The 23,884-nt window shown below is 40.8% G+C and overlaps 1 protein-coding gene across 2 annotated transcripts in view; it reads right to left on the bottom strand.

Moving 5' to 3' along the window:
* Positions 1-23,884, bottom strand: part of PEPD (peptidase D) — a 151,542-nt gene that overhangs the window by 21,612 nt on the left and 106,046 nt on the right. For both annotated transcript variants that reach the window (XM_036390095.2, XM_036390097.2), the window contains one exon: positions 17,558-17,706. In XM_036390095.2, the coding sequence (XP_036245988.1) occupies positions 17,558-17,706 (149 nt within the window). The remainder of the gene's footprint in view (positions 1-17,557; positions 17,707-23,884) is intronic.

Below are 23,884 nucleotides of genomic sequence, written 5' to 3'. Positions count from 1 at the left end.
GCAGCTCAGTTAACTATTGCTACGAGATTTTAACAGCAGCTTTCAAAAAACAGATGTAACACATGTGCCCTTTGTTAATGTAAAAAACAAAGGTGGAAAGAGCAACTACATTTTCACAAAAACACTTTAAACAAGATAAAACTATTTTAAGATGTCTGAGAAGCACAGAAAAATAGAAACAAGAGAAACAGCAGCACCTTGTAATCCAGAGCCATATGAAAAGATGTTAGTACAATGGATCTAAGCATGTCCACACAGATGGAAATGCATCCCTGAGTCTCCTATAAGAATGCCAACTGTAGATTATAGTTTTTTAAAATGCTGAGCATTTTACCATTTTTTATACCATTACCATCCTTTTATTTTCAAGAATGATCATCCCCATTTAGAACATCTGACATGGACACTACTTTTCTACGTACATTGAAGATTTAAAGCCCGCATCTTTCTGGCAAACACACTCTCCAGAAATTAATAATTCCCTTGTGTTAATGGGCTGTGTAAAACACAACTCCTCTAATACATGTACTGAAACAGCATTACAAAATACTGTTGTTTGACTAGAGACAGAGTGCCAGGATACATTAGGTTGCTATTATTTTGGTATAGGATACAATTTTGTTTGACAAACTGCTGGGGAGAGGAGGGAGGAAGAAAGCAGCTCTTTTGTTAGTAACAAAGTACTGTCCTAATTAGTTCACCATGGCATTGAGTCATCATCAACAGAGCAGCAGTTGCAGAGTCAAAACAACTAGGGCTAAGGTACAGTTGAAGAATATTTTCCTTGTTCAATTTTGGCATGATTAAACAAATAAGAACTGAGCAAATTTTAAGGCCAAACTCCCACCAAGTTCCGTTTGCTTTAATCCAGTTAAACATGCAGCTCTAGGGTACTGTGAAGATAAATGTCATCCCTTAATTACATTATCACTTTTTGCTGAAAGTACTGAGGCTTCAAAGTCAGAAATAAAATCATCCTATGGGAGTGCTTGGAGAAAGCACTCAGCTGTCTTTGTGGCTCTGATATAAAGATCAGAATCAAACTGAGCAGCAAGTGGCAGACAAACAGACAAACCCTTGGTTGCTACTTCCCCACAAAAGCCAGCAGTGCCCAAGTGTGTGATGCTCACCCACAAAGTGTGTGCAGTCTTCCTGCTCAAAATGTGATATTTTTATCGTTTCCCTACTTTAGAAAGGAATTTAGATTTTTCATTCTATGAACCAGCTGTTCTTTCACAACTGTTCAACATATTCTATAATTATTTATCTTTCTGAATATTGATTGTATTGCAATTTTCAATTCTCTAGATTCACCTGTGTTTCACAGTTCTCTCACATTAGGCTCCACTCTATTGAATGATAAATTGAAATCACTACAATCCCTCACATAAATATTACACATATCACACTAAAAGTATTACAGAATCACAGTTGCTTTCCTGTTTATTTTATAGCTGTGGAAATACAGAATTTCTATGTCTAAGTCGAGGTTCAGCTTTTGCAGCTAACTCCAACTGCTCTAAAGCCTTCAATCTTCTTTCTGAGGACACTAGATGTTCTCTCAAGATCTCTCCCATGATTTCTTAGTTGAGTATTACCACAAGTCACCTATTTTCACCACCATAACTGCACAGCCACATGTAACAACATCTGACCCTGGTCAACTGTTTGAAGCCTCACCCTCTCTTGTTAAGAATGAAGGTCAGAACTCCATGGCTGGAAGACAAAACACAGCCATTCCCTGGATGCTCTGGATCAAGCTGAGCTGTCTGAGAGGAGTGGAGCTGAGGTATCTGCTGTCTGCAGCTCAGCTTCCCTCTGCAGCTCTGCTGGTCTCAATCCAAACCCACAGACTCCACTCAAAGTGGCCCAGTCGCCTTTATCAAACTGAGGAAGAGATACAAAAGGAGATACAAATATCAAACTGATCAGAAATAAAACCACCAACACTACATATCCATTTGTCTGCAGAAGTTGAACAGAGTAAATTAATGGCACTATTGCCCTAACTCTAAAGACTGCCATGGTTGTAAATCCTGAGTATTTCCAGGCACTGAGCAAATCCATTAGAACTCCTTCTTCCCTCATCCCTACCTTTCCCTTTTTCTCTCATTGTCTGAAAGTGCAAATACTTCTCTCCTTCCTTCTTAATTCCCCATCCGTTTTGGTTTTTATTCATCTTATCTGCTCCATTAGAGAATGAGGATAACAAAAAGCTCTACTGTGAAATAAAAAATTAGGCTGGATGGAAAATCTGCAGCTCTGAGCTCTCTCTTGGAGCCAGGGTGGTGCTTCAGACAGAGCCCAGCAAAATGACTCTGGAGCACTGTTTGATCATGCAGCCAGTGCCACGAGCTTTGCTAGAGATATGAAATATGTCAGCTCCAGTTGTGTCCCCCATGCTGCTGGAGCTGCAGACAGCACTGGGGCAGCTCTGGGCACAGGGAAATTAAACTTCTGCTGGAGGCACCCTGCTAAATAATACAAATAAATAGGTATTCAAATAGTTTTAATTAAAAAGAAAGTGTTTATAGATAGATTGTACTTTCTATTCTATTGTCTGGCTTCATGCTTTATTCTATTATGACTGTGGGGTGGTGGCCACCCCCTCCAAGACACTTAACCTACAAGCCCTGGATAAAAATCTCATATACAGACTATCACTTGAGTGCTAAGACAAAATAGGAAGATATTCTGAGCTGACTAGAGACAGTGAAATAAGTGGAGTGATTTTTTGGTCTTCATTTAAAAAAATGGTGATATCCTTGTCTTGTTTGATATGAGAGGATTCACATCATGATAGGAATAAACTTTAATAATAAGTTTCAAACAGATTTCTACCCATTTCTTAAACAGGTAATTTGACAAAGAAAAAGGATTGAAATGCAAATCTTCAAACATTTCCTACTGCCTTTGTAATATTAAAACCATTAATTTTGTGAAGAGAAAGAACTATTTTACAGTACTAAGGCAACTACTTAAAAGTATAGAAAAAAAATCCACTGAAAAATAGTAACAACCATAATTCAAGGAAGATGTCTTTGTCCATTTTACACAAAAGTATATTCACATGTATTTATTATAGAGTAAACAGAAATATATGCTTTAAAGTTATTTTAAAACTAAAATTGTATTAGCTTTATCTGGCAATTGAAATCTTCATAATACAATGGCCTGTGCAAGCCCAGCTGTCTGTGGGACTGACTGACATCCCTGCACTCAGGTGTCATTCAGATACCTAGTAAATATACTCAAAGAGTAGAAGTCCTTAAATTCTGCTAATCTAATTTTCCTTTGTAGATACTGAACTTCAAGAATTGCAAAAAGCAGAGAAAGGAGGAAAAATTGAATATCAGAGTTGATAGCTTCATCAACCTGACAACTTGATAAGAAGCCATGAGCAGAACTTTTTGGTATTCTCATGATGTGCAGCTCAACAATCTGGAAATGCCCCAAGGACTGCAGGGAGAATATGTGAGTCCCTGTGTCTCATTGTGCTCAGATGCAGAATGCTGAAAAAGCCCATTCTGGGCACACATCTGTGTGGATAGCTTTAGCTTGTTACAGAAAACAATAACAGGGAAGAGTCTGCAGGCAGCCAGGGAACAACCTGCCCTACAGATTGCACACTTGCAGGTGTGAAGAACACTGGCTGAACAGCGCTGAATGAACATTTTGTACCAAGAATCCTTGGTTTGTGGAGGCTCCTCAACTTTTGGACTATTGGGGGTCCAGCAGAGACCTCTGTGCCAACTGCAAGCAGGAGAAGTCAAACACCATATTAGCATTCTTGTAGGGAGAAAAAGCAGCTAAAAACCAACCAAACCCCACAACAACAACTTGCAAATGCCTCTGCCACTGGGTGTGTGAGTTACTCAGTGGCTGAGTGCTCTGGCACGTGGGCCAGCACTGGCTCCCACCACCAATCACTCACCAGCACGTTTGACTCATGTATTATTCAGGAGTATTATTTTTAAGCCTTGGTGAAGTTTATCATATTTGCAGACATGCTTTTTGTGTAAGAACTTTTATGATAGTTGCAGACGTGCTTTTTGTGTAGAAAGGTTAGTTCTGTTATTATCTTTAAGCCAATTTATAAACCAATTATAGTCCAGTGACAGATGAGGTTTAAAAAGTCAGATTGGAGGATCCTTGGACTTTGACAGCTTGTACCAAAATGAGTCTGTACTCAGGAAAATCTGCTGATGAGGTGTCTGCTCCCTTCCTAATTCTCTGCCAAATGAGACTCTGGGTGATAGAGGTCACTGAGGCAGGGCCTGGCTCCCCAGGGAAGCTCAGTCCCCAGGCTCATTAGGCTGGGGTTTGTACCTGCATGCAGCACGTGCTCAGCAGAGAGGTCAGCTCAAACCCAGACTCCTGGAGATACAGAGTGAACCAACTGCACAGCAGCAACCAGGCACTGGAGATGTCCAGTAATGAAATAAACCACACTATGCATTAATTAACAAAGATCTAGGGAGGTTATTAGTTTTCAGACACAATGCAAACAGTACCGTGGAGGTTTGCAGATGTGTGAGGTACCACATAAAATGGCAAACTTTGTGCATTAAGTTTGCCTAAAGTCTTTTTTTAAAGGTATCCTCATAAAGCTAAATGTTATCTGATACTCTTAGATATTACTGTGAAAGAAAGGAAAAAGATAAAATTAATATTATTTTACTTTATTGAAAATATTTCCTCTCTAATATCTGTTGGCCAAACCACACAAAATTTCAGATAAAACACCAACACAGCAGCAACCAGACACTGGAGATGTCCAGTAATGAAATAAACCACGCTATGCATTAATTAACAAAAATCTAGGGAGGTTATTAGTTTTCAGACACAATGCAAACAGTACAGTGGAGGTCTGCAGATGTGTGAGGTACCACTTAAAAATGGCAAAATTAGTGCATTAAGTTTGCCTAAAGTCTTTTTTTAAGGTATCCCCATAAAGCTAAATGTTATCTGATACTATTAGATATTACTGTGAAAGAAAGTAAAAAAATAAAATTAATATTATTTTACTTTATTGAAAATATTTCCTCTTCGATAGCTATTTGCCAAACCACACAAAATTTCAGATAAAACACCAGGTTCAAGGACTCTGGAACATCATATAAAGATCTCTGCAATAATCTCTGCAATCTCTTTGATCACACCAAGGGAGGGCATTTTTGTGCCCTCTTTGCCAGCCCCCCATAAAGAAAGAAAAGCTTCTAGTGAAACCAGAAATCAAAAGCATTCCTATCTTTTGATGAATATACCATAAATTTTTAAACAGTAGAATTAAGAAGATGAGTTGCTATAACACATCACACTATAAACTGTTCCTCAGCTGCTGTTAACTCACTGGTATTTCTATCCCAGTGATTATTATCTGAAGTTTTATTAGAAGCCATTTGAGAACATAAAGTAGAAACAGCATACAAAAATAATTTAGAATTACTGCGTGGTATTTAGCCACTTTGGTCAGAAAGTACTCTGAAAAGGCCTAACAGGATTTTTTTGGCCACTATTTAGGGTACTTTGTGGTTGTAATGTGACAATGATTAAACCACAAATGATTTAACAGGTTTTTTTTTTGTTGTTGTTGTTGGGTGGGAGTTTTTTGCCAACACAGATGTCACAATCTTACTAAAAAAAAAACGAGTATGGCAAGGTTCTAGCAACTTCTCCCCAAATTGTGCTAAGGTTAAGTTACATTTAATTTCCAAGTGTCCACAGACAAGGGCAAAAGGCCCAATGTCCCCTGGCAGTGCCACTGAAATGCAGACAGAACACACAATCCCAGTGCAGCCAGCAACCCACTGGAACAGATTAAAATCTGCCAGCTGGCAGAGACCATATCAGACATAAAACAATAGGACTTTAGAACTCAATCAGACCCAGTTTAAAAACCAAACCAAAACATAATTTAAATACTAAAATCCAATTATCTTCTCCCTCTTCACTTGGGTGCTAGAGAAACAATTGTCATATTTGTGATTTTCATGCTTTCTTTTTGGCCCACTACACGAAACACTCAGTGTTTGCTCTGGTTTTGAGCTTGGTGCCTTGCAGCACCAGGTAAGGCAGCTTTGCCATGGGGAAAGCCCCAAAAGCTGCACTCTGACCCTGGCAGTGTTTTTTATTTGGGCAGCAGTGAAGCTGCTCAGAGCTGTGTGGATGATCACATGGCTCATGGGGTGAGCATTGTTTGGCTGATGGGTGCCAAATTCAGGGATGCCATTTCTGACTGTACTTTCCAGCTGTGGCATGGCTGCATCTGGCTGCCATGTGAGGAGGAGAAGAGCCTGTTAACTTTCCCAGCACAAAAGGGAACTAAACAGAATTTGCTGCTGTGTCACACCTGCAAATACCCTCAGTTCTGACTGCAGGGATTGCCAGACCTGCCCCTGCCCTGGGCCTGGAGCCCCAGTGCCACAGCTCCACACCAGGATGGTATTTCTGGGCAATAAAGTCACCCCTTTATTCCCCAGAAAGATTCACCTGCCTTACAGGGATGGGAGTTACTGGAGGGAAACAGAGATTGATCCTCATCACCTCTGAAATTTGGACTTCTTCAAAAGGCTGAACAATTCACACACACTGTGCTATTCAGCTGTACTGTGACATTCCTTTTGCATCAGTATGATGGAGGTTTCCAGCAGTAATTCCATCCTTGGCATGGATGATGGAGGTTTCCAGCAGTAATTCCATCCTCCCAGTTATAAACCCTGCACAAGGTGAGCTGTCAGGCATCAGAAGCAACATGAGGATAACATTCTGCCATGCAGAAACATCAGGAAAAGCAATATGAATAGATGCAGGTGTGGAGCAAGAGGAGGGATTTTTTCCATGTCTGGATGCAGCACTGGGATTGAGTTTTGCCAGACACTATTTTACAGCATGTTCCTTCCAAAAGAGGTGTATGTTGAAGAGGAAAAAAGGAAAAAGGATTGACAGAATGAAGGAAGTGTTGGAGGGAGTGACTGCAGTGTGGAAACTTATCAATCTTTGGAGCTCAGAAAAGACCCTGTTCAGATAAGACTCAGGGCAAACAGCACAATTTATGTCTGGCAGGTTTGCACTCTGACAGCTACAGCTGATGCAGTGTCAAGATTGAAGGACTTGTGAACTTTGCACTTCAACTCAAATTACAGCAAATATCAAGCACAATTCCTGTGAGAAAATCAGTGCAGGTACTAAAAATCAGACAAGGTACAGGCAGCTCATTGCACAATATCGCTATTAAAACCAGAATTGCACAGTGTTACAATATACAGCATGTTACAATTAGGAAAAAAAGATTTTAAAAAAAAAGGTCTTAAACCAAACCCCATTTAGTATAGAAAAGCAAAAAACCTGCAGCCAGTTTAGGCTGAGTCGGTAAAGATATCTAAATGTATCTGCTGAGCTGGAAAGCTTCAGGTTTGCCCCTGAACCACGGCAGCTCCTGCAGACTCTGCTCAGGGACCTGGAGATGAGAGGGGTTTCAAGGCAGAAACAGTTTCAAGTGCCTGCTTTTGTACCCTGGGGATAACTCAGCACCATTGCAGCCCCTGAATGCTGCAGTGGTCACTGCCCATCCCAGCAGGAGCAGCAGCTCCCAGGTCTGCAGTCAGAGCCTGCACATTTCAATAGATTGCTGCTTTCCCTGAGGGTCTGCTGAGGCTGGCAGAACACCAGCAAACTCCCTTTTCTTTCACCTCTTGCCACAGGTGACTGCTGTGCTGAACAGCTGACCAACAATGAGAGCTCCAGTAACCAATCATACCATTTTTAATTCCTATCATGAAAGAATAAAGAATTTCAATTTGACTGACAGTATTGTCTATGCCTCCTTAAGTGCCTTCTGCTTTTATTGCCTAAGTAGCAGCAAAGCCTCAACAATTTACACTGAGAAAACCAGAATTAACACACCACAGAAAGCTGTTCTACCTTTGCTGGGGCCATCCCAGAGAGGCAGGATTCAACTTCTATTGAATTTTTTGTTTGTTTATCAATTGATGAACATTAATGCCAGCAAAAAAAAGTACAGTCCACTCCATTCAATAGAGAAGAGAGAGCAGATTACAAATAGCTTTTAAAATCATATATTGACAAGATTTACTTCCCAATCTGTCTTTCAACACAGTAACACATTCTGAACTGCAAGGAAGGAAAAATAATACTGTGGTGTCTTTCAGCAAGATTTGTGAATATCAAATATTGGTTACAACATGCCCTAAAAGCATTTGCTCTTCAGAGGAACTGCAATAAAATCTTCAACTTCTGTCATTAATTTTTTATTCCTGAGAAGAATTGTTTTGCTGCAGATATTGCAGCAGATTAATAATGATCAGCAGTGCTTTGACTAAAATATGACAATCTGAATGGGAATAATTCATAAGGGCATCTTGAAATTATACAAACTGTAAAACAGATTGTGCTCTCATACCCTTCCATGTTCTGCTATTGTCAAAAATTCCAGTTTACAGTCCAGTTTCTTTTTAAAAATTCACCAAAATCAGCTACTGTTTTTATACAGCACAACAGAGAAGCATCACCACATGGTGTTCCACTAAGCACAACTCTGGTATACACATAATAAAAAACACTTCTATGCAAAAACCTCCCATTGCATGTGAATAAGAACCTTCTACCTGGGAGGATAAATATTAGTAACAGTTACAGTTATTTTCTTTAGGTATAATAGATTTCAATCCTAGTTGGATACAGTGACACTTACTCTGAAGCAGTATTAGAAACCCAAAATCAATCTGAATTGTAAAGAAGTTATAGAACTGTTGTGGACAAAAAGAAGCAGTAATCTGTGAAGCTGCAAATTTTGAATTTGCATATGTTGCCAAGTACAACTGTGCTCAACTTAATAACAGAAACACCTGCTGGTAATATGATCTGCTATGCCAAATATATACCCTAGCTATTAGCTTTCATTAAATTGTTTTTATTAAACAGTTCTTTAATTGAGTGATTTTAATCTTTGCTCTTGGTACTATTCTACCTGAGCTGGATTCTCCACTCTTCTTTCTTTGTTAGAGGCATTTTACTAGAAAATAGAACAGGGACTCATACTGCTGCTTTGAATTCAAATCACAGCATTTTTTGTTGTTTAAGTAGGTTATTTAAACTGGTAGTGGTTCACTAAACTTAATTCTTGACAGTCTGACTGAAAGAACTGTGCCTCAGTATTTGGGTACCAAAGGAGGACACACCATTCAAAATCTGCACCCTGCTGTACTGAAATACAGACCACTCACCTTGTGCAGTCCCTGGGCTTGCCCCTCTACCCCCATCAGCTTTACTACTTCAATCCTTTAGCATCAGACAAACAGGGAGGAGGCAAAACACTGCAAAATAAAGGAGCCTCTTTGTTTTGTCCTTCTAATTCACAACATTCCTTGGAAGGCTGTACATGGGAAAACTAGCTAAGTTTTCATTGCAAAGCAGTTAGGAAGTTACAACAATTAAAAAAACCCTGAAGAAATCAGAAGAAATGCACAAAAAGTGGTCAGAGTTTCACAGAGCAGCTCGACTGATGCAGTTACAGCTGCCCACGGGACAAAGACCAGCTAGGATTAACTTGGCTCTGCATCCTGCACCTACAAACACACAAAGGGACACCTACAAACACCCACAGGAACACCCTGCCTGCCTTCCAGGCTGCCTCTGGAGGTGCCTCTTGGTGACCTGTGATATTCCATCCTAGACAACTGCCAAGGACTGTTCCTCCTGCTCTTCAAAGGAAGTCCTCAGTCCCAGACCTACAGAAGGGCCCCCCTGAATCACTCTGTTCCTCAAATCATTCATTTGGGAATGACAGAGTGGAAGGGTAGCTCCTAACATTAGAGAAACACCTTCTAACACCATTCTCAACTGCAAAATGCAAGACTTGACCCAGTGAGGCACCTGGAGCAAAGACAGAGGAGGGACCAGCAGCCAGAGAGAACTTTCTGAAGTTCTCTGAGCCAGACACTGCTGGCCTGTGCTCACTGGCTGCTCCAGCCTGCTCCCCTTGGCCTCTCCATCTCAAAACACCTGAGCCTTTTGGGAACTACTTATGTCTTTGCATTTATTTAGCATCTCCAGCAAAAGGGTACCCATTTCTTGTAGGCTCTGAGGATCAGCTGGTATCTACATGATTAATAAAAGGATCTTTTATTTGCTTGGTATGTAGGTCTAATTCTTTGAAATGTTTTTGACTGTACTTGAAGTGTATTTGACTGCACTTTCTTGGTCAAAGATTATATGGCAATCCTGGCATCAATGAAATCTGCAAAGTCTGATCTTTGACCCTGGAAGACAGGATTTAAGAGCTTCAAGAAGCCATGTCTTTAAGTGAAACTGGATTTCTGGGAGAGCCATACACGAGGAACCTTCCAGCCCTAACATGGAGAAACCTCCATTTTGTCTTATCAGAGGTGTTAGTCCTGGGGCAGAGATTTTCTTCAAGACCTTCCTCAAATGCATTCATTGGAAAAGCAAAGCCTGAAAGCCAGAGGCAAGGCAATACTCCCTGTCTTGGATAGTAAAATGCAGAACTTGGGGATATGCATATAAGATGAGCTCCAACTTGAAAAATGCAGAGATAGAAATCCTATAGGGAAACCCTGTGGTAATGTCAGTATCCCAAGGAGGAATTCACACTGCACATAAACTGATGTGATGAACAACAACTTCTGTGCATATTTGGAACTAATTTTTATTTTTCGTTTTATTGAAACAAACAAACATCAATCAGCAAATATTCCCAGCTGCATAGCTAATGTCTGAATGCAATTTTGATTCAATGGGGACTCTGTATACACAAGCTTTTCAAATCATAAAAATGTAGAGATAGGGACTTGAGTGGCTGCCAACCTGGCCTTACTCAACTGTTCCTTGGGAGCAGTTTGCTAGGCAAGGAGATCTTTTATGAAACTGGAATTTAGGACAATGGACCTTACAGAGCGAGGTATTTTAATTCTTTCTTGCACCCCAAATATTAATGTATAGAACTTTAAAGATTAAAAAAAGATGTTTTTCAACATAGATTTTGCAGTAGTACCAGGCATGCTAAGCACAACCAGCTGCCTTCCTTCCCCTTCTCCTGTGATTTTCCATTAGCCTACAGAAAAGACAGAGAGTAATGCTTGGAGGTCCCAGGATGCAATTGCAAAAGGATGAAGATGGAAAGTATGTGATTGCTCCAATATTTAGCTCATTAATCTTAAAGGCTCTGTTTATGCTCTAGTGCATTAATGCAAAATAGTTCTAATTGCAAAGCTGAGATAGGCATACTTCCTTTTTAGCTCTTCTCAACACAGTAGCAAGTTATTCTATTTCAGAAGCTTCAGTGTTTCTATGAACAGAAACTGTACAGAGAAACTTTCTATATGTAGCAACTATATGTCCTCATCAACAAGGAATTAAATTGATAATAATATAAATATTGTATTAATATTATTAATATTATGAATATTCTTTAAATGGTTAAGATAATAACCTGACCAACAAATAGCAGAAATCACTTGAGAGGCTGCCCATGGTATAAATACACAGTCATTTGCTGAAGCATAAAAGAGAATCCACTCCACAGAGACCTCCCCAAGACCACTGGACCCTGTGTGCCACTGACAGTAACAGACTGGGGCAAGAGCAGGGTGGTGCCCAGGGCTGGAATGGCCACAGCTCACGGGGACATCCAGCACCCCTGCCCTGGGCACAGCCACAGCTGAGGACAAGGGCACTGCTCCCCAGCTGCATCTCCCTGGCCTCCACCACTGGCATTCCCATGGGCATGTTTCATGTGTTCAGCACAGCATGGAGTGATTCAGGGCAGGAGGGATACCAGGAGGGTTCGAAGCCCTGGCTCAGGGTAGGGTTAACTTGAAAGGGTTAGATTGGGTTTCTTCAACAAATTGTTTTCTTGAGTTTCAGAGAGGGACTTACAGCAAAACAAATTATTTCACACTTTTTTTCCCAATAGATTGATACTAATTCCAAAGAGCAAACAATAGTGGTCTCCCAGGTGAAACCAGTGACTAATGATGGATAACAAAGCTAACACACAGACATTGGATCTAACTTATGCAACTGGGGTAAAGGATGGAGTGAGACAGATTTGGGAGCCATGCACGTGTGCCCTTTCCAACCCTTCAGATCTCTCCACTATTAACAACATGCCCACCTTGCTCCCCAAAGAGTCTAATCTACCCCTGCAGCTCAGGCTTTCAGCTGCTGCCATCAGAGGTGCCCACTGGAGGTGCTCCAGACATCAGAGCTGACACCTCACACCAGCCCTCACCCCCTGCCCTTTCCCACTGCCCTCAGCAGCCTCATGCCTACTGAGGCTGTGCTGCACAATGCTATTTTTCCACCAGAGTTTGCTTTTTTAAGCCTGGGCAATTATGGGGGTGGGGGAGAGCTACACTAAAAGCAGTAATTTTATGGTTATAGCATCAAGGACTGCAGAGTTGAGCAATATCCACTGGCAGTGTCTGTGTGAGCTTTGCTTGGCCCCTTGGTGCTGACCTGTTACACTTCAGTCCTTCACTTACATGAACATCTACTCCTTTACACAGGATTTCAAATTACCTTTCTGATGATGCTGCCTATTCCAGTCCTGCAGTAAAATCTTTAAAAATTTTCTAATTCTAAAAAAAATTTCAGTGACACTTGCCAAAGGAAGAGACCCAGGGCTATGTTTTGCAATGAAGGCAGCTGGCTAAAGGACAGAAGACCTCATGCAAGCCAAAGTGCAACATCCATTCATGGCTACTGTTACTACAGCCATGGAGGAGAGCCTCAGGAGTGGAAAAGCTTCCACCAGACCAAGCAGAGCTTCCCACCAAGCACAAGATGCAAATCCACAGGAAGCTCCAGGTTAATTTACTTCTAGGGCTACCCAGTTTCCAGAAGACTCCAACCACCAAGGCAAGCACAGCTCCTGATAAACCACTGAAGATTTCTCTTCATTATCTAACTCCTCTTCCATCTGTTACAAAAGCTGAAAACAAGCAAGAAAAAACCCAAGAGACTTCACAAGAAGGCAAGCATGGCAAATGCACCTAAAAGTTGCCTCTGGTAATCAGCAACCTTTCTTGCACCAGACTCAGGTTCCCAGCAGGATGCTAAGCAACTTGCTTCAAACACAGGGGGTTTTTAAAATTTATTTTACATTTTTTTAATTAATCATTTTCTTTCATTTTACCAGAGTTTGGCTTGACAATCTGGAGTGTAATTTGCAGAAAGGCTGGGCTCTCAGCAGCTGTAACAGAGGTCAAAACAGCTGTGGTTTGAGCAAGAGCAATGATCAACTCTCTTAAAAAAGATCTCGAGTCTGAAGAATTTCCATCTTGGAATCCCAAATGAGTCAATAGCTTCTACACTAACTTCTCTAGCCTGCTGGCTCCTGCCTGCAGAAGGGGAACTGCTGCACACTTGCACATCATTAAGATGCAGTGCAAGCAAACTTCCTTGCCTGCCCAGCACCTGTGTACATTATGATGAGCACTCTGAGAGAAAACTGGTGAGGACACATTGATCATTTTGGATTCAGAGCAGGTTTTGAACAGTAGGCAATAAACAGCTCCAGGCCATGCACAGAACAAAAGGTTAAACTAAATTACTGAATAGCTGCTCATTAGCTCAGCTCTTACTGTTATATGCATTGTGTGAAGACAGCAGAGTGAGAAACAATGAATGTATCTACAGGAACATTTAATTCCAATCATCCTTGGAGGTGAAATCTCTTGGTTGTCCCCACTTACTCTGTTTTTGTGTACACAGTGGAATGTTGAGGTGCATGAATTGAATTCATTTCAGATGAAAGTAAACTGGGAGATGTGCTCCAGGACTGCATTTAATGTGCCTCAACCTTGGGCAAATCCAATGAGATTAAAAAAGAAAGCAGAAGTGAGACAAATCAGGACACTAACTTCTGGAATACTCTGAGACACATGGCTTTACAATTTCACTCTTTTTTAACTAATCTTTCTATGTAGCATATATCTGTAAAGCAGATACATATATATATATGTATATATATATAAAAATTGTTTCTCAAATCACTGTTCTGAGAAAGAAACAGATGCTGCCTCAGCCACTGAAGGAAATGAAAGTGTCAATTTTCTGCACATCTGCCCCTGTATTTTAGTTCTGTGGAAGAGGAAATTTAATGCAGATGGACTTGACACAATTAAGAATATCCCCTAAGCAGAAATGCAACATCCCTCTCTAACATCTTGGATCATAGGCCTGACTTTGTAGGAAAGACAATTAGCCCACTGCCACACACACACACTTTTTTTTGACTTTCTCTTCAGTGACAAGCATCACTGTCTGCATCAGTGCTCCATGTTCAGTAGTTTCAAAACTGCTGATTATGCAAGACTGAGTCTTCCTCCTCATTTATTTTAAACAGATTTTGTTTGCTGCAGAAGTTGTGACAACTGCACTGAACTTGGGCTGTAATCCTACAGATTCTTAATTAATAATTACAGATTCTTAATCCTTACAGATTCTTTCAGAATACATTATTTGCCTTGCAGAAGGAATTCTGTTCTTGGAGTTGTAAGGAAAGGAGACCCATATATAGGATTAGAGCTGTTTGTACATTGGGGCCATGCACAGAATGTAGCAGATGAATGCCTTTCATCTGAATGAAATACAATGTTTTGGATTATTTTTAAAATTATGACAACTGTCTGTATATAGAAATATACACAGAATTTATTAGAAGGTCTATTATCTCTCAGAAAATACCTGCACTCAAAAGGTAATTAGGTTCACATGAGAGCCAACTGTAAAAAGAAATGCAAATCTCTGAATTAAACACATCTATACAGAATGTTTAAAGTTGCTAGCAAGCTGTGTCCTTCCATAAACACAGTTATGTAACCCAGTATTTGGTCAGTGACTCCCCCTAAAGTACTCATCCCTATCTTGCAGTCAGAAAGACCCCAGGAATCATTAACATCCTGATGACAACTACTAGATGTGTCCTGTGACCCCTGCCACAAGGCACAATCAAGGAGATAAACAGCATTTCCTGCACTGTGCTGTGCCCACTCTCACCCAGGCTGCTCCAGGAATGGCTCCTGCCACCTGACCAGCCATGGCTGGCTCTGACCTTGGGAACCTGGGAAATGCAGACGAGCAAAAATAACAGCAAAACCAACAAAGGCTCCATAATCCAAAAAATCTCACTGAAACATGATGGCTCTGGATTTTAAATTTAGTGCCTCCAACCCTGCAAGCTCTTCTTTTGGAGACACAAAGTATTACAGGGAGAAGAGACTCTTGTGAATTCACAGCATCATTTCTTGCTCCTCTGTGGCAGATCCCAGTGCTTTAGTCCAGGAGCTCCCAGATGAGGTTTGTTTAGGGAGCTGCAGCCTCTCTCCCTGGGTGTCCCTCTGGACAGCAGTGACAATGGCATCAGGCCCCTGAGGGGCTCTGGGCTCTCTCTGCAGCCTGACAAGCCTGTGACACTAACCATGCTGGAAAGGTCAGCATTTCCATTTCTCCTTTTTCAGAATCCTGGTCTTCCAGGAGATCTTAAAAAGGACCTAAAGAGCAGTTGGTGAAACTTGTTGCATTGTTACCAGACTCTTAACTGGATCTGTAATTCAAGAGTCCAGGTTGCATTTCGTTGCACTCTGAAGTAGGAAAGGAATGAAACCAATGAACCAGCCCACAGCCCATTTTCTGTAGATACAAAATTCATCATTACTGGTCTCCTGAAGAGTGTAAATGCATTTGCACTGTTCTTCCAAACAGGCAAGAACACAATAAGAACAGAAAGTTCAGTCCCTTTTTCTGCCAGAGATTAAGAATGATTTGTCTGTCTGTGGATCTCAAGCTCCCAAAGCTAGTAAAAGACCCCTGCAAGTACTTCTCAGAAATACTCAATTTAGTATCTCCTTATTTTCTGACACTGTAAATAAAGTGTTCAGCAAACTGAAAAATTCTCTACACCACCCTGAGCACAACATCATATTGGCTCTCAAATTCTGAAGACAGTCTGCAACTTATTAGCATAAAATACTGCAAAAAATGTTACATAGAATTAAAGGTGACACTGAAATGCAACACGAACTGTGAAGAGGAACAGGGATGAGTCTTGAGGGGAGGAACAGCAGATGATGAAGAATGCATATTGTTATTAAAATAGCAAAATATCTGGTCTCATTTTGCAGATAAACATCAAGTGTTATTTCTTCTGATGCCTTGAGAGGCTAGACAGAGTTAAAGGAATAAATAGGGATTTATTCAAAAGGCTTTCAAAGGATACAACTTGGGCAGAACAAGAGCCTGGCCAAGGCTACACCCAAGATGGACAATGGATCCCACATTTTCACACTTTTGTAAGTTTTGGTCCATTTCCATATTGGGATTAATTGTCCAATTACAGCTCCAGGTGATGCAGTCCCACCCTCCCAGGTTGCCCTCAATTCACTGTTGTTTACAATTTTAGGCCTGAAGCTGCAATGGTGTCCTCAGTTCTCAGGCTGCAAAAGGATTGTTTTGTCTGACTGAACTGTGAGGAGAACCTGCTAACACTCCATATGAAGCTCAGAGTTATATACTAATGCAGAATCTGGAAAATATGAAAGCTAAAACTGAAAGCATCACTCCCTTGCAAATTGCTCAAATCAACAGAGCTGCTGCCAGCCTGTGTAACAGGAAAATTGCTTCTGTTCCAACAGGCAATCCAGAAAGCTCAGGCACTCAAGGCCTGATGACTGAAGACTAATACAGCACATTTAAAGGATAAGTGTGCTTTGTGCATTGAGTACATTCTTCTTGAAGATGTTCCATTAGTAATACTGAAAAATGCTCAAGTACCTTCACCAGTGACAAAATCACAGCAGCAGCTACCTCGAAAACATTTATTTGCTGGCCTGAAAGCAGAATGGGAGAAAAATAAGGTTTTCATTAAGCCAGACAGTTGTTTCAAATGAAAATGTCTATTTGCTGGATCAGTTTGCCTGCAATTTAAAGGCATACAGTGAAGTACCCAATAGCCAGTGCTTTTGAAAGCTTTTTAAGGCTCATTATCCTTCCCAAAGATGCACACTCCATCCCCTTTTTCAACAGAAGATTTCTATTGTGCCTACACATAAAATACAGAAGATACTTGAAACAAACTGAAGCACAACATGTGCTCACACGAACTCTGACTTCAGCATTTGGCAGAAGCTTCCTGAAAAGATGGCTGTGTGTGTCAAGACACATCTGAGCAACAACTGTCATCATTACTGGTCTCATGAAGAGTGTAAATGCATTTGCACCATTCTTCCAAACAGGCAAGACAACAATAAGAACAGAAAGTAGATGAAGGGAATTAAAAATAAATAGATATTAAAATATCTTACTAATTGTGTTAATAATTGTTTCTATGTTATGTCTTTAAAAGTGTATGGAAAATGTCGTGTATCCTACCTCTATATATTAGAAGCTGCTTAACCATGGAAATTAATTGTATCATCTTGTTCCCTTCCAACACCTTCTAAAATGCAAACATAATTGATTTGACAGCCTGAATGCTGCTACCAAAGCTCAGAACTCCTGCTGGCACATCTTTTACCTGGCTTGATTGCTGCCATGACAGCCCTTGAGGCCTTCAGCACTGCCTCATAGACAGCCCTCTGGTCAGCTGTGAACTTGCCATTGGCAGGGAAGGTGCAGGTGATGTCAGAGCTGTAGCAGTAATATTCTCCTCCCATATCAAACAGGCTGAAAAGGAAACACAGGGGAAAGAAATGAAAATTTAGTTCCAAAGAAATAGTTGAACATAGTAGATCTTTGTCTTGCTCTGCAGTCAATAAAATCTACATTTTGGTAGATCACCAGTATAATCACTGCTTGAACACTGTTCTAAGTAAAACAGGATGACAGTGCCCTGGAATCTCCTGGCAGAAGGGTATCTGCATTCCACATGGCTTCAATGGACACCCTTATGGCCTGTGCTGGTCAGGATGGGAATGCTCAGAGAACACAGAAAGGAAGAGAAAAAGTACATGAAGAATACACTTTAAGCTCCTCAGTTCCAGTTTTTAGGAATGCTTCTCAGAAGAAAAAAATATGTTCTTTTTTTTCTTTCCTGAAAAATGCTAGCACCACATACAGCATCCAACATCCAAAACAGAATCCCACTTAACAGAGAAATGTTAATGGAATAAGGATTATGGCAAGAGCCAACCATAAAAGCACACACAGTACAGTTCTCTGCATCAGAGGCAGAAGAAAGAAATTATGAAGTGCTTTCTTTTATGGGGACAAAAAACCTGGCTTACCCCTTGAGAAGTGTATTTATTCTATACATGACTGAATGAGTCACCACTGATTGCTCAGCTGCCAGAAATCAGCTACAAGAACAGCAATGGGACTCTACACCCTTGTGAGGACCACGTTAGACATGTGCAGTACCATGCTTCTCAAGCCTGCTTGAGAAGGCATTGCAGTGCCTTCAGCAGGACCAGAAATCAGTAAATACCCAAATAACCATCTGGACCAGACAACACTTGAGCAAATAACCCCCTTGGTTCATCAGGTATTGATTGCAGGAAGGCACATTTTGCACACAAGATTTTGATCTCGATACAGTATTTGTGTGACCTCCTGATTTCTGTGGTAATGAGTCAGAGTTGAAATCTGTGAATTTAAGTTGTCTTCCAACTACCCCAAACAACTATGAGAAGCTAATCACCATAAGAAATATGATTTTCCTTCAGTGTGTTTGAAAACCTTGGAGTTTTCCTGTTCTTGCTGCTTTTTCACAGCAGGGTCAGTCAGACAGCACAAGCAGAAGGCAGGGGACTCCAGTGGGGCACCCTCCCTGCCACTGAGTCCTAATTACAGCAGCAATTAGGAAAACTCTGCAGTGTGGCTCTGTCCCCAAGCAGCATGTGTGACTAGGTATGGATAAATATAAACTACCACAAAAATTGCTATCACACTCTGCTGTAGCTGATCAGCACTTCCAGCACAACTGCACTGAAAGCAAAGGACAGTGAGTAAACAAAGGCAATCATGATAAAACTGAAGAATATTTCAGCAGGGCTAGGGCTCTTCTTGCTGCATTGCACACACAGCCACATGAAGATTTACTCCAAGAACTTTTCAAATCCACTCTACAATTTCCTCCATGAACAAATCTCTGCCCTGCCTGGAGTCTTTGCCAGCCTCCCCAGACTGGGCAAGGCTCAGCTGCAGAGACTTGCAGGACTGGAACATCAGGAACTGCCCCAGTGCCTGCAGAGCTGCACGAGGCTTCGAGCTGCAGAGAGAGAGAGCAAAGTTATCTGTGTTACCAGGCTAATGCACACACCACAGTCATTCACCTCAATATGGAATATGGAAAGTTAAATCAGAAATTTGCTAGTTGAAAAAAAGATACAAAACAGGCAGCAAATGTCAGGGTGAAAAAACCATGATTGGACACCAGAATAGGAACTGTAAACCAGCCTGGCCAAACCTCAAAATCAGAAACCCCATCAGCACTGCCTAAGTTTTGATTTTATGGTTAGACTCACTTCTAAAAGTTACTAAAGATGTACCTAAAAAATCTACAAATACAGAAAAGTAGTTGCAGCAACTAGGAATCATGGAAGAAGCTGCTACAAGCTCTAATGTACCAAGAAGAAACAGATCAGTTGTAAACCTTTGAAGCCATCCCAGGCTGAGCCTTTCAAAGTCCCAAATCAAGTTCCAAGATGCTCAGTGGGCTGTGCAGCAGTGCTGTGGCCCAACTGTTCCACTTCCAAGGGTGAATGCCAGTTCAGCATGGTGACAGGAAAGCTGTGACTTACAACTTGAGAACTCCCTGAACATGTCTGCTGGAAGTTGCTATGATTTGTATATTTTATTATATATTTTACCCTGCAAAGTAGTTATTCTGAACTTACCAGAGGCAGAATTTTACCTATGTCTTTAACATTACAATTATCAGCATTTTCTCAAAGCCATTCATCACTCAGTGGCTGTTGAATAATTTTTGAGTTACAGGAGAACTGAGCAATGGAAAAAAAACTCCCAAAGCTGATGGTACACCAAAACAAGGCTCACAAGCTAGGAAGCACCATTTGTTCAGGTCTCTTGGCTTCCAGACAAGAGGAGACATGAGGGAAGATGATCTTTCAAATTCCACCACAGACCATCCAGCCTGTATGCTTCAGTGAGAAAGCATCCAAACCAAATGGGACATCTGGGAGATATTTTGGCTCTTATCAGGAATTCTCTTCCATTTAACTTCAGTTGGGAACATATCCATTAGCTAAAATGTTGCCCAAGACATGGAAATAGCCAAAATATTGTAGTTATACTGAGAAAATAATGGGAGCTTGAGAAGAGCCCAGTTTCATATATTTGCTTGCCAGGCAAAATAAATGGTGAAGCACATTTATATCAAATCAAATAAAATGTTTGACAGCTACTATCTTTTCCTGTTGACTAACCAGAAAAAAAATTTGTAAAAGGAGGTTCCTTATGAAAAGCACATTTATTTTACACTGAAATTAGATAGTAAATTGAAAAAGATACTACAAGTGCATTCTAGTTTGTTCTCAACTGCATGTACAAAATTACCTGTCTGATAGTGTAGTCTTAAAAGGGTCACATACAGAAACAACTCCTTAATGTTATTTGGATTGTTATCAAATGCAGCAGCAATATAAACAAATTAAATGCAGAATTGAAAACAGGCCTACAGGCATCTTGATCTATAGCTTACCTCTTAAGAGTTGTTTAAAACCAGAACAACATATCCAATAATATCATAAACATTCACCAAACCCTATCACATTTCCCTTTTAGATGAATTAAGTGCTGCACATGTAGCAGACTGTGTGTGTCATCATTACATATACATTGCATATACTTTACATTTCATATGACAAAACTGTGAGTTCAGTTTTCTGCTGAATGATGAAAAACTTCATTCTAAAAATACCCTTTCACCACTCCTTTTGCAGCAAGAAATCAATTGTGAATTGCTGATTTCAATGAGATGATAAGGCTGAGGCTGTCAGGTTTCTGAGGCATTTGAAAGGGATGCTGAACAGAGGAGTATTGCTGACCAAAGACAGACATTAGGTTTTATGTCAAACTGTTCATTGATTTAGCTTAGAGCTGAGGAGGCCAGCTCAATCTCTTTCAAAGCCTTCTGAGAGAAAGCTAATCTTGCTTTGTGTCCTTTTGTTGTGAGCAAAAGCAACAAACACCTTCATTTCATGGTGAAAATGCGTGATGTATAAAGCAGATTTAACAGCCAGAAGACCTGAGCACCCCATGAAAACTCCATGCTACTGTTTCAATTTATTTTCTAGAATGACCAGGAAGCCATACCATAAGTAAAAGATGCATAGCAAAAATAGTCTAAACTTCTTGGAATTATGGACATAGCTCTCCCAGTGGAGGCTTCAGTTCTGTGTGTACACACAATCTTTCCTACAAAACATATTGCAAAATACTGTAAACATTACTAACTAAAACTGAACAGTGCAGAATATAAGAAAAATCAGATAACACGCCAGTTGTTCTACTGACAGAATGCCTTGCTTATGAACCAGTAATCCAACATTAGCCAACAGCATTGGAATACAAGGTTCCTTCTGCCTGCTTTATAAGCCACCTCAAAAATAACTAACAGCACTTAATTACTTTCACAGGGAAAAACATAAACCCACAAGTTTAAATCATTTTGCACATAAACCCGTATCACAGTCAAAAAGCAGGAGAGATGTGTGTGACATGCCACAGCACTGCAGAAAGGCTTGGCTGGACATGCCCCTCCTCACAGCAGCTCCCCAGCCCTTCCCAGCAAGTCCCTGCAGCATTCTGCCATGTACAACCCAACTGGGCTCTGCTCCTCGTGCAGGAACCCAGGAGGGAAGTTTGGAGGAAATATTTCAAGTCCTGTCAATTTTAAAGCGAATACAGGTTTGTAAGTCAATGCTGGAACTGAAACACAACGTGATGCACAAAAGCTCCTTTCCCCTCCTTTCCCTCTGAAACAAAACACATGAGTAAGACATGGCTGTGTTACTTTCACAGAATATTGGCACTACAAAATGCAGATTTATAGTTACATTTTTTGCTTTCAAGCCAAGAAAAATAGTATGCATTTTGATATTGATTTTAGCTTTCTTAACCTTTGCCTGTGAAGCACCATGAACACTTTGCGTAACACTTTAAATTTGAACACTGTGGACTATAAAAAGTCATAGCTCTCTTCTTCATAAAGTCACTGTATACCATTTTTCAAAAATAAAGCATCATCTTCCTTTAAGCATGTGTTTTACTTTTATAGGCTTGCTGACACTTTTATTGTCAAATAATTTGAAACTGCCAGGCAATGAAGCAAATTATGGCCAATATCACAATGGGAAGCAATACTTTATTTGGGATATCTGAGCCATGTGGATGAATTGTTATGATCCAAGCACCAACCCAACCCAAAGACAAGCTCTCGCAGGCATTTTTTGGGAAGCCTACATCTACTCCCACGAGCTAACACATAAAGCTGTCACCTTCCTGCTCCACAGAGCTGCTTCATCTGCACACTCAGAACTGGATCTCCTCATGAGGGTTATAAAAGAATTGCTCTTGTGCAGCTCTTAACGTGGCAGAGCAATGACTGGGGTGAAACCCAGGTGGATGTCCTTGTGCAATGCACCCCAACCCAGTGTCCTACTGAGCATCACCCACCTGCAGCCCACCTTCTCCCCAGTCTGTTCTCAGGACAAAATCTTCCCTTCCCCTGGCTGGGTTTGCAACACTAGCAATTAGAAAACTGATATTGCCCTATCTTACCGTGCCCTCCTCACTCCTCAGGTTAAACAGGTGTGAAAACTGAAGCACTTTACTCAGCAACATTTACTGAGGTTTAGGGGTTTGAGCCATTACTAACCAACACACCTGTGAGCAGCCACACAGATGAACTGGTGCCAGCCAGGCTTAGGACAGCAGGAATAAAGGTAAACACAGTTTTGTCTTCCTCTTACTGCCATAAAAGCAAGTCATCCCCAGCTGGAGGTTTATGCTGTGTGATCTCAGCATACTCTGCTCTGAGTTCACAGAGAGCACTCTGTGCTTTACACCTCATGCAGCAATTAAATCCTTAAGTATTCACATACAAAATCCAACTGTTTGTTTGGTTAAACACTTCTAAGGCAATTTCAAGCTTAAGGGAACTAGGTATCAGCATTTCTATGAGATATGTTTTGGAAACAGGCCAGCTGATGTGGAAATAGGGTGGTTTAATAGGAGACCACAAGAATGAATTAATGTAAATGATATCACAAGGGAGAAAACAGAGAGATAAGTGACACGTACTCTTCGGTACCCTTGCATCTTGACTAGCCAAGAATTATCAATTAAAAAAGCAACACCAGGTAAGATAAGATCACAAACCCTAAGAGAGAATTGGGACAGCATAGTGTATAGTCCTACCATGGTCAGGAAGAGGTTTTTTGAGAAAAGCCTTGCTGTTACCAGCTTCCATCTGACATAGCAGACAAGGAACTTGTACTGGCTCTGTCTTGAAGCCAGACTTGGCTCACTGGTTTAAGCCAGCTTTTTGTCATCAGCACCAGTGGAGTCAAGAATAACCTTTCAAAAGTGTTGGAGAATACTTTTTATGTAGGAAATTTGATTCTGAGTATTCACAAGAAATCAAGTTTTTGTTGAAGCCTCCTGTTCAAAAGGAGAGGCTGTGGCCAGCCAGGTAAATGCACTTACAGCTGCATGGCTGCTCTCCACCCAGCTGCAAGTCAGGAAACCATGGGCTCCCACACTTGCTGTTTCTCCTCAACTGCCTTTTCATCTTCTCTACCTTCTCCATGACTTTTTTATCATTGCTCTTCTTGTACCACTGTCTCACTTCACAGGCTTTCCCAAATTATCCCAAAGATAA

The sequence above is a fragment of the Molothrus ater genome, chromosome 12 (genome assembly GCF_012460135.2).
Source record: "Molothrus ater isolate BHLD 08-10-18 breed brown headed cowbird chromosome 12, BPBGC_Mater_1.1, whole genome shotgun sequence".
Taxonomy (NCBI): domain Eukaryota; kingdom Metazoa; phylum Chordata; class Aves; order Passeriformes; family Icteridae; genus Molothrus; species Molothrus ater.
This window is presented reverse-complemented; position numbering and strand designations above follow the sequence as displayed.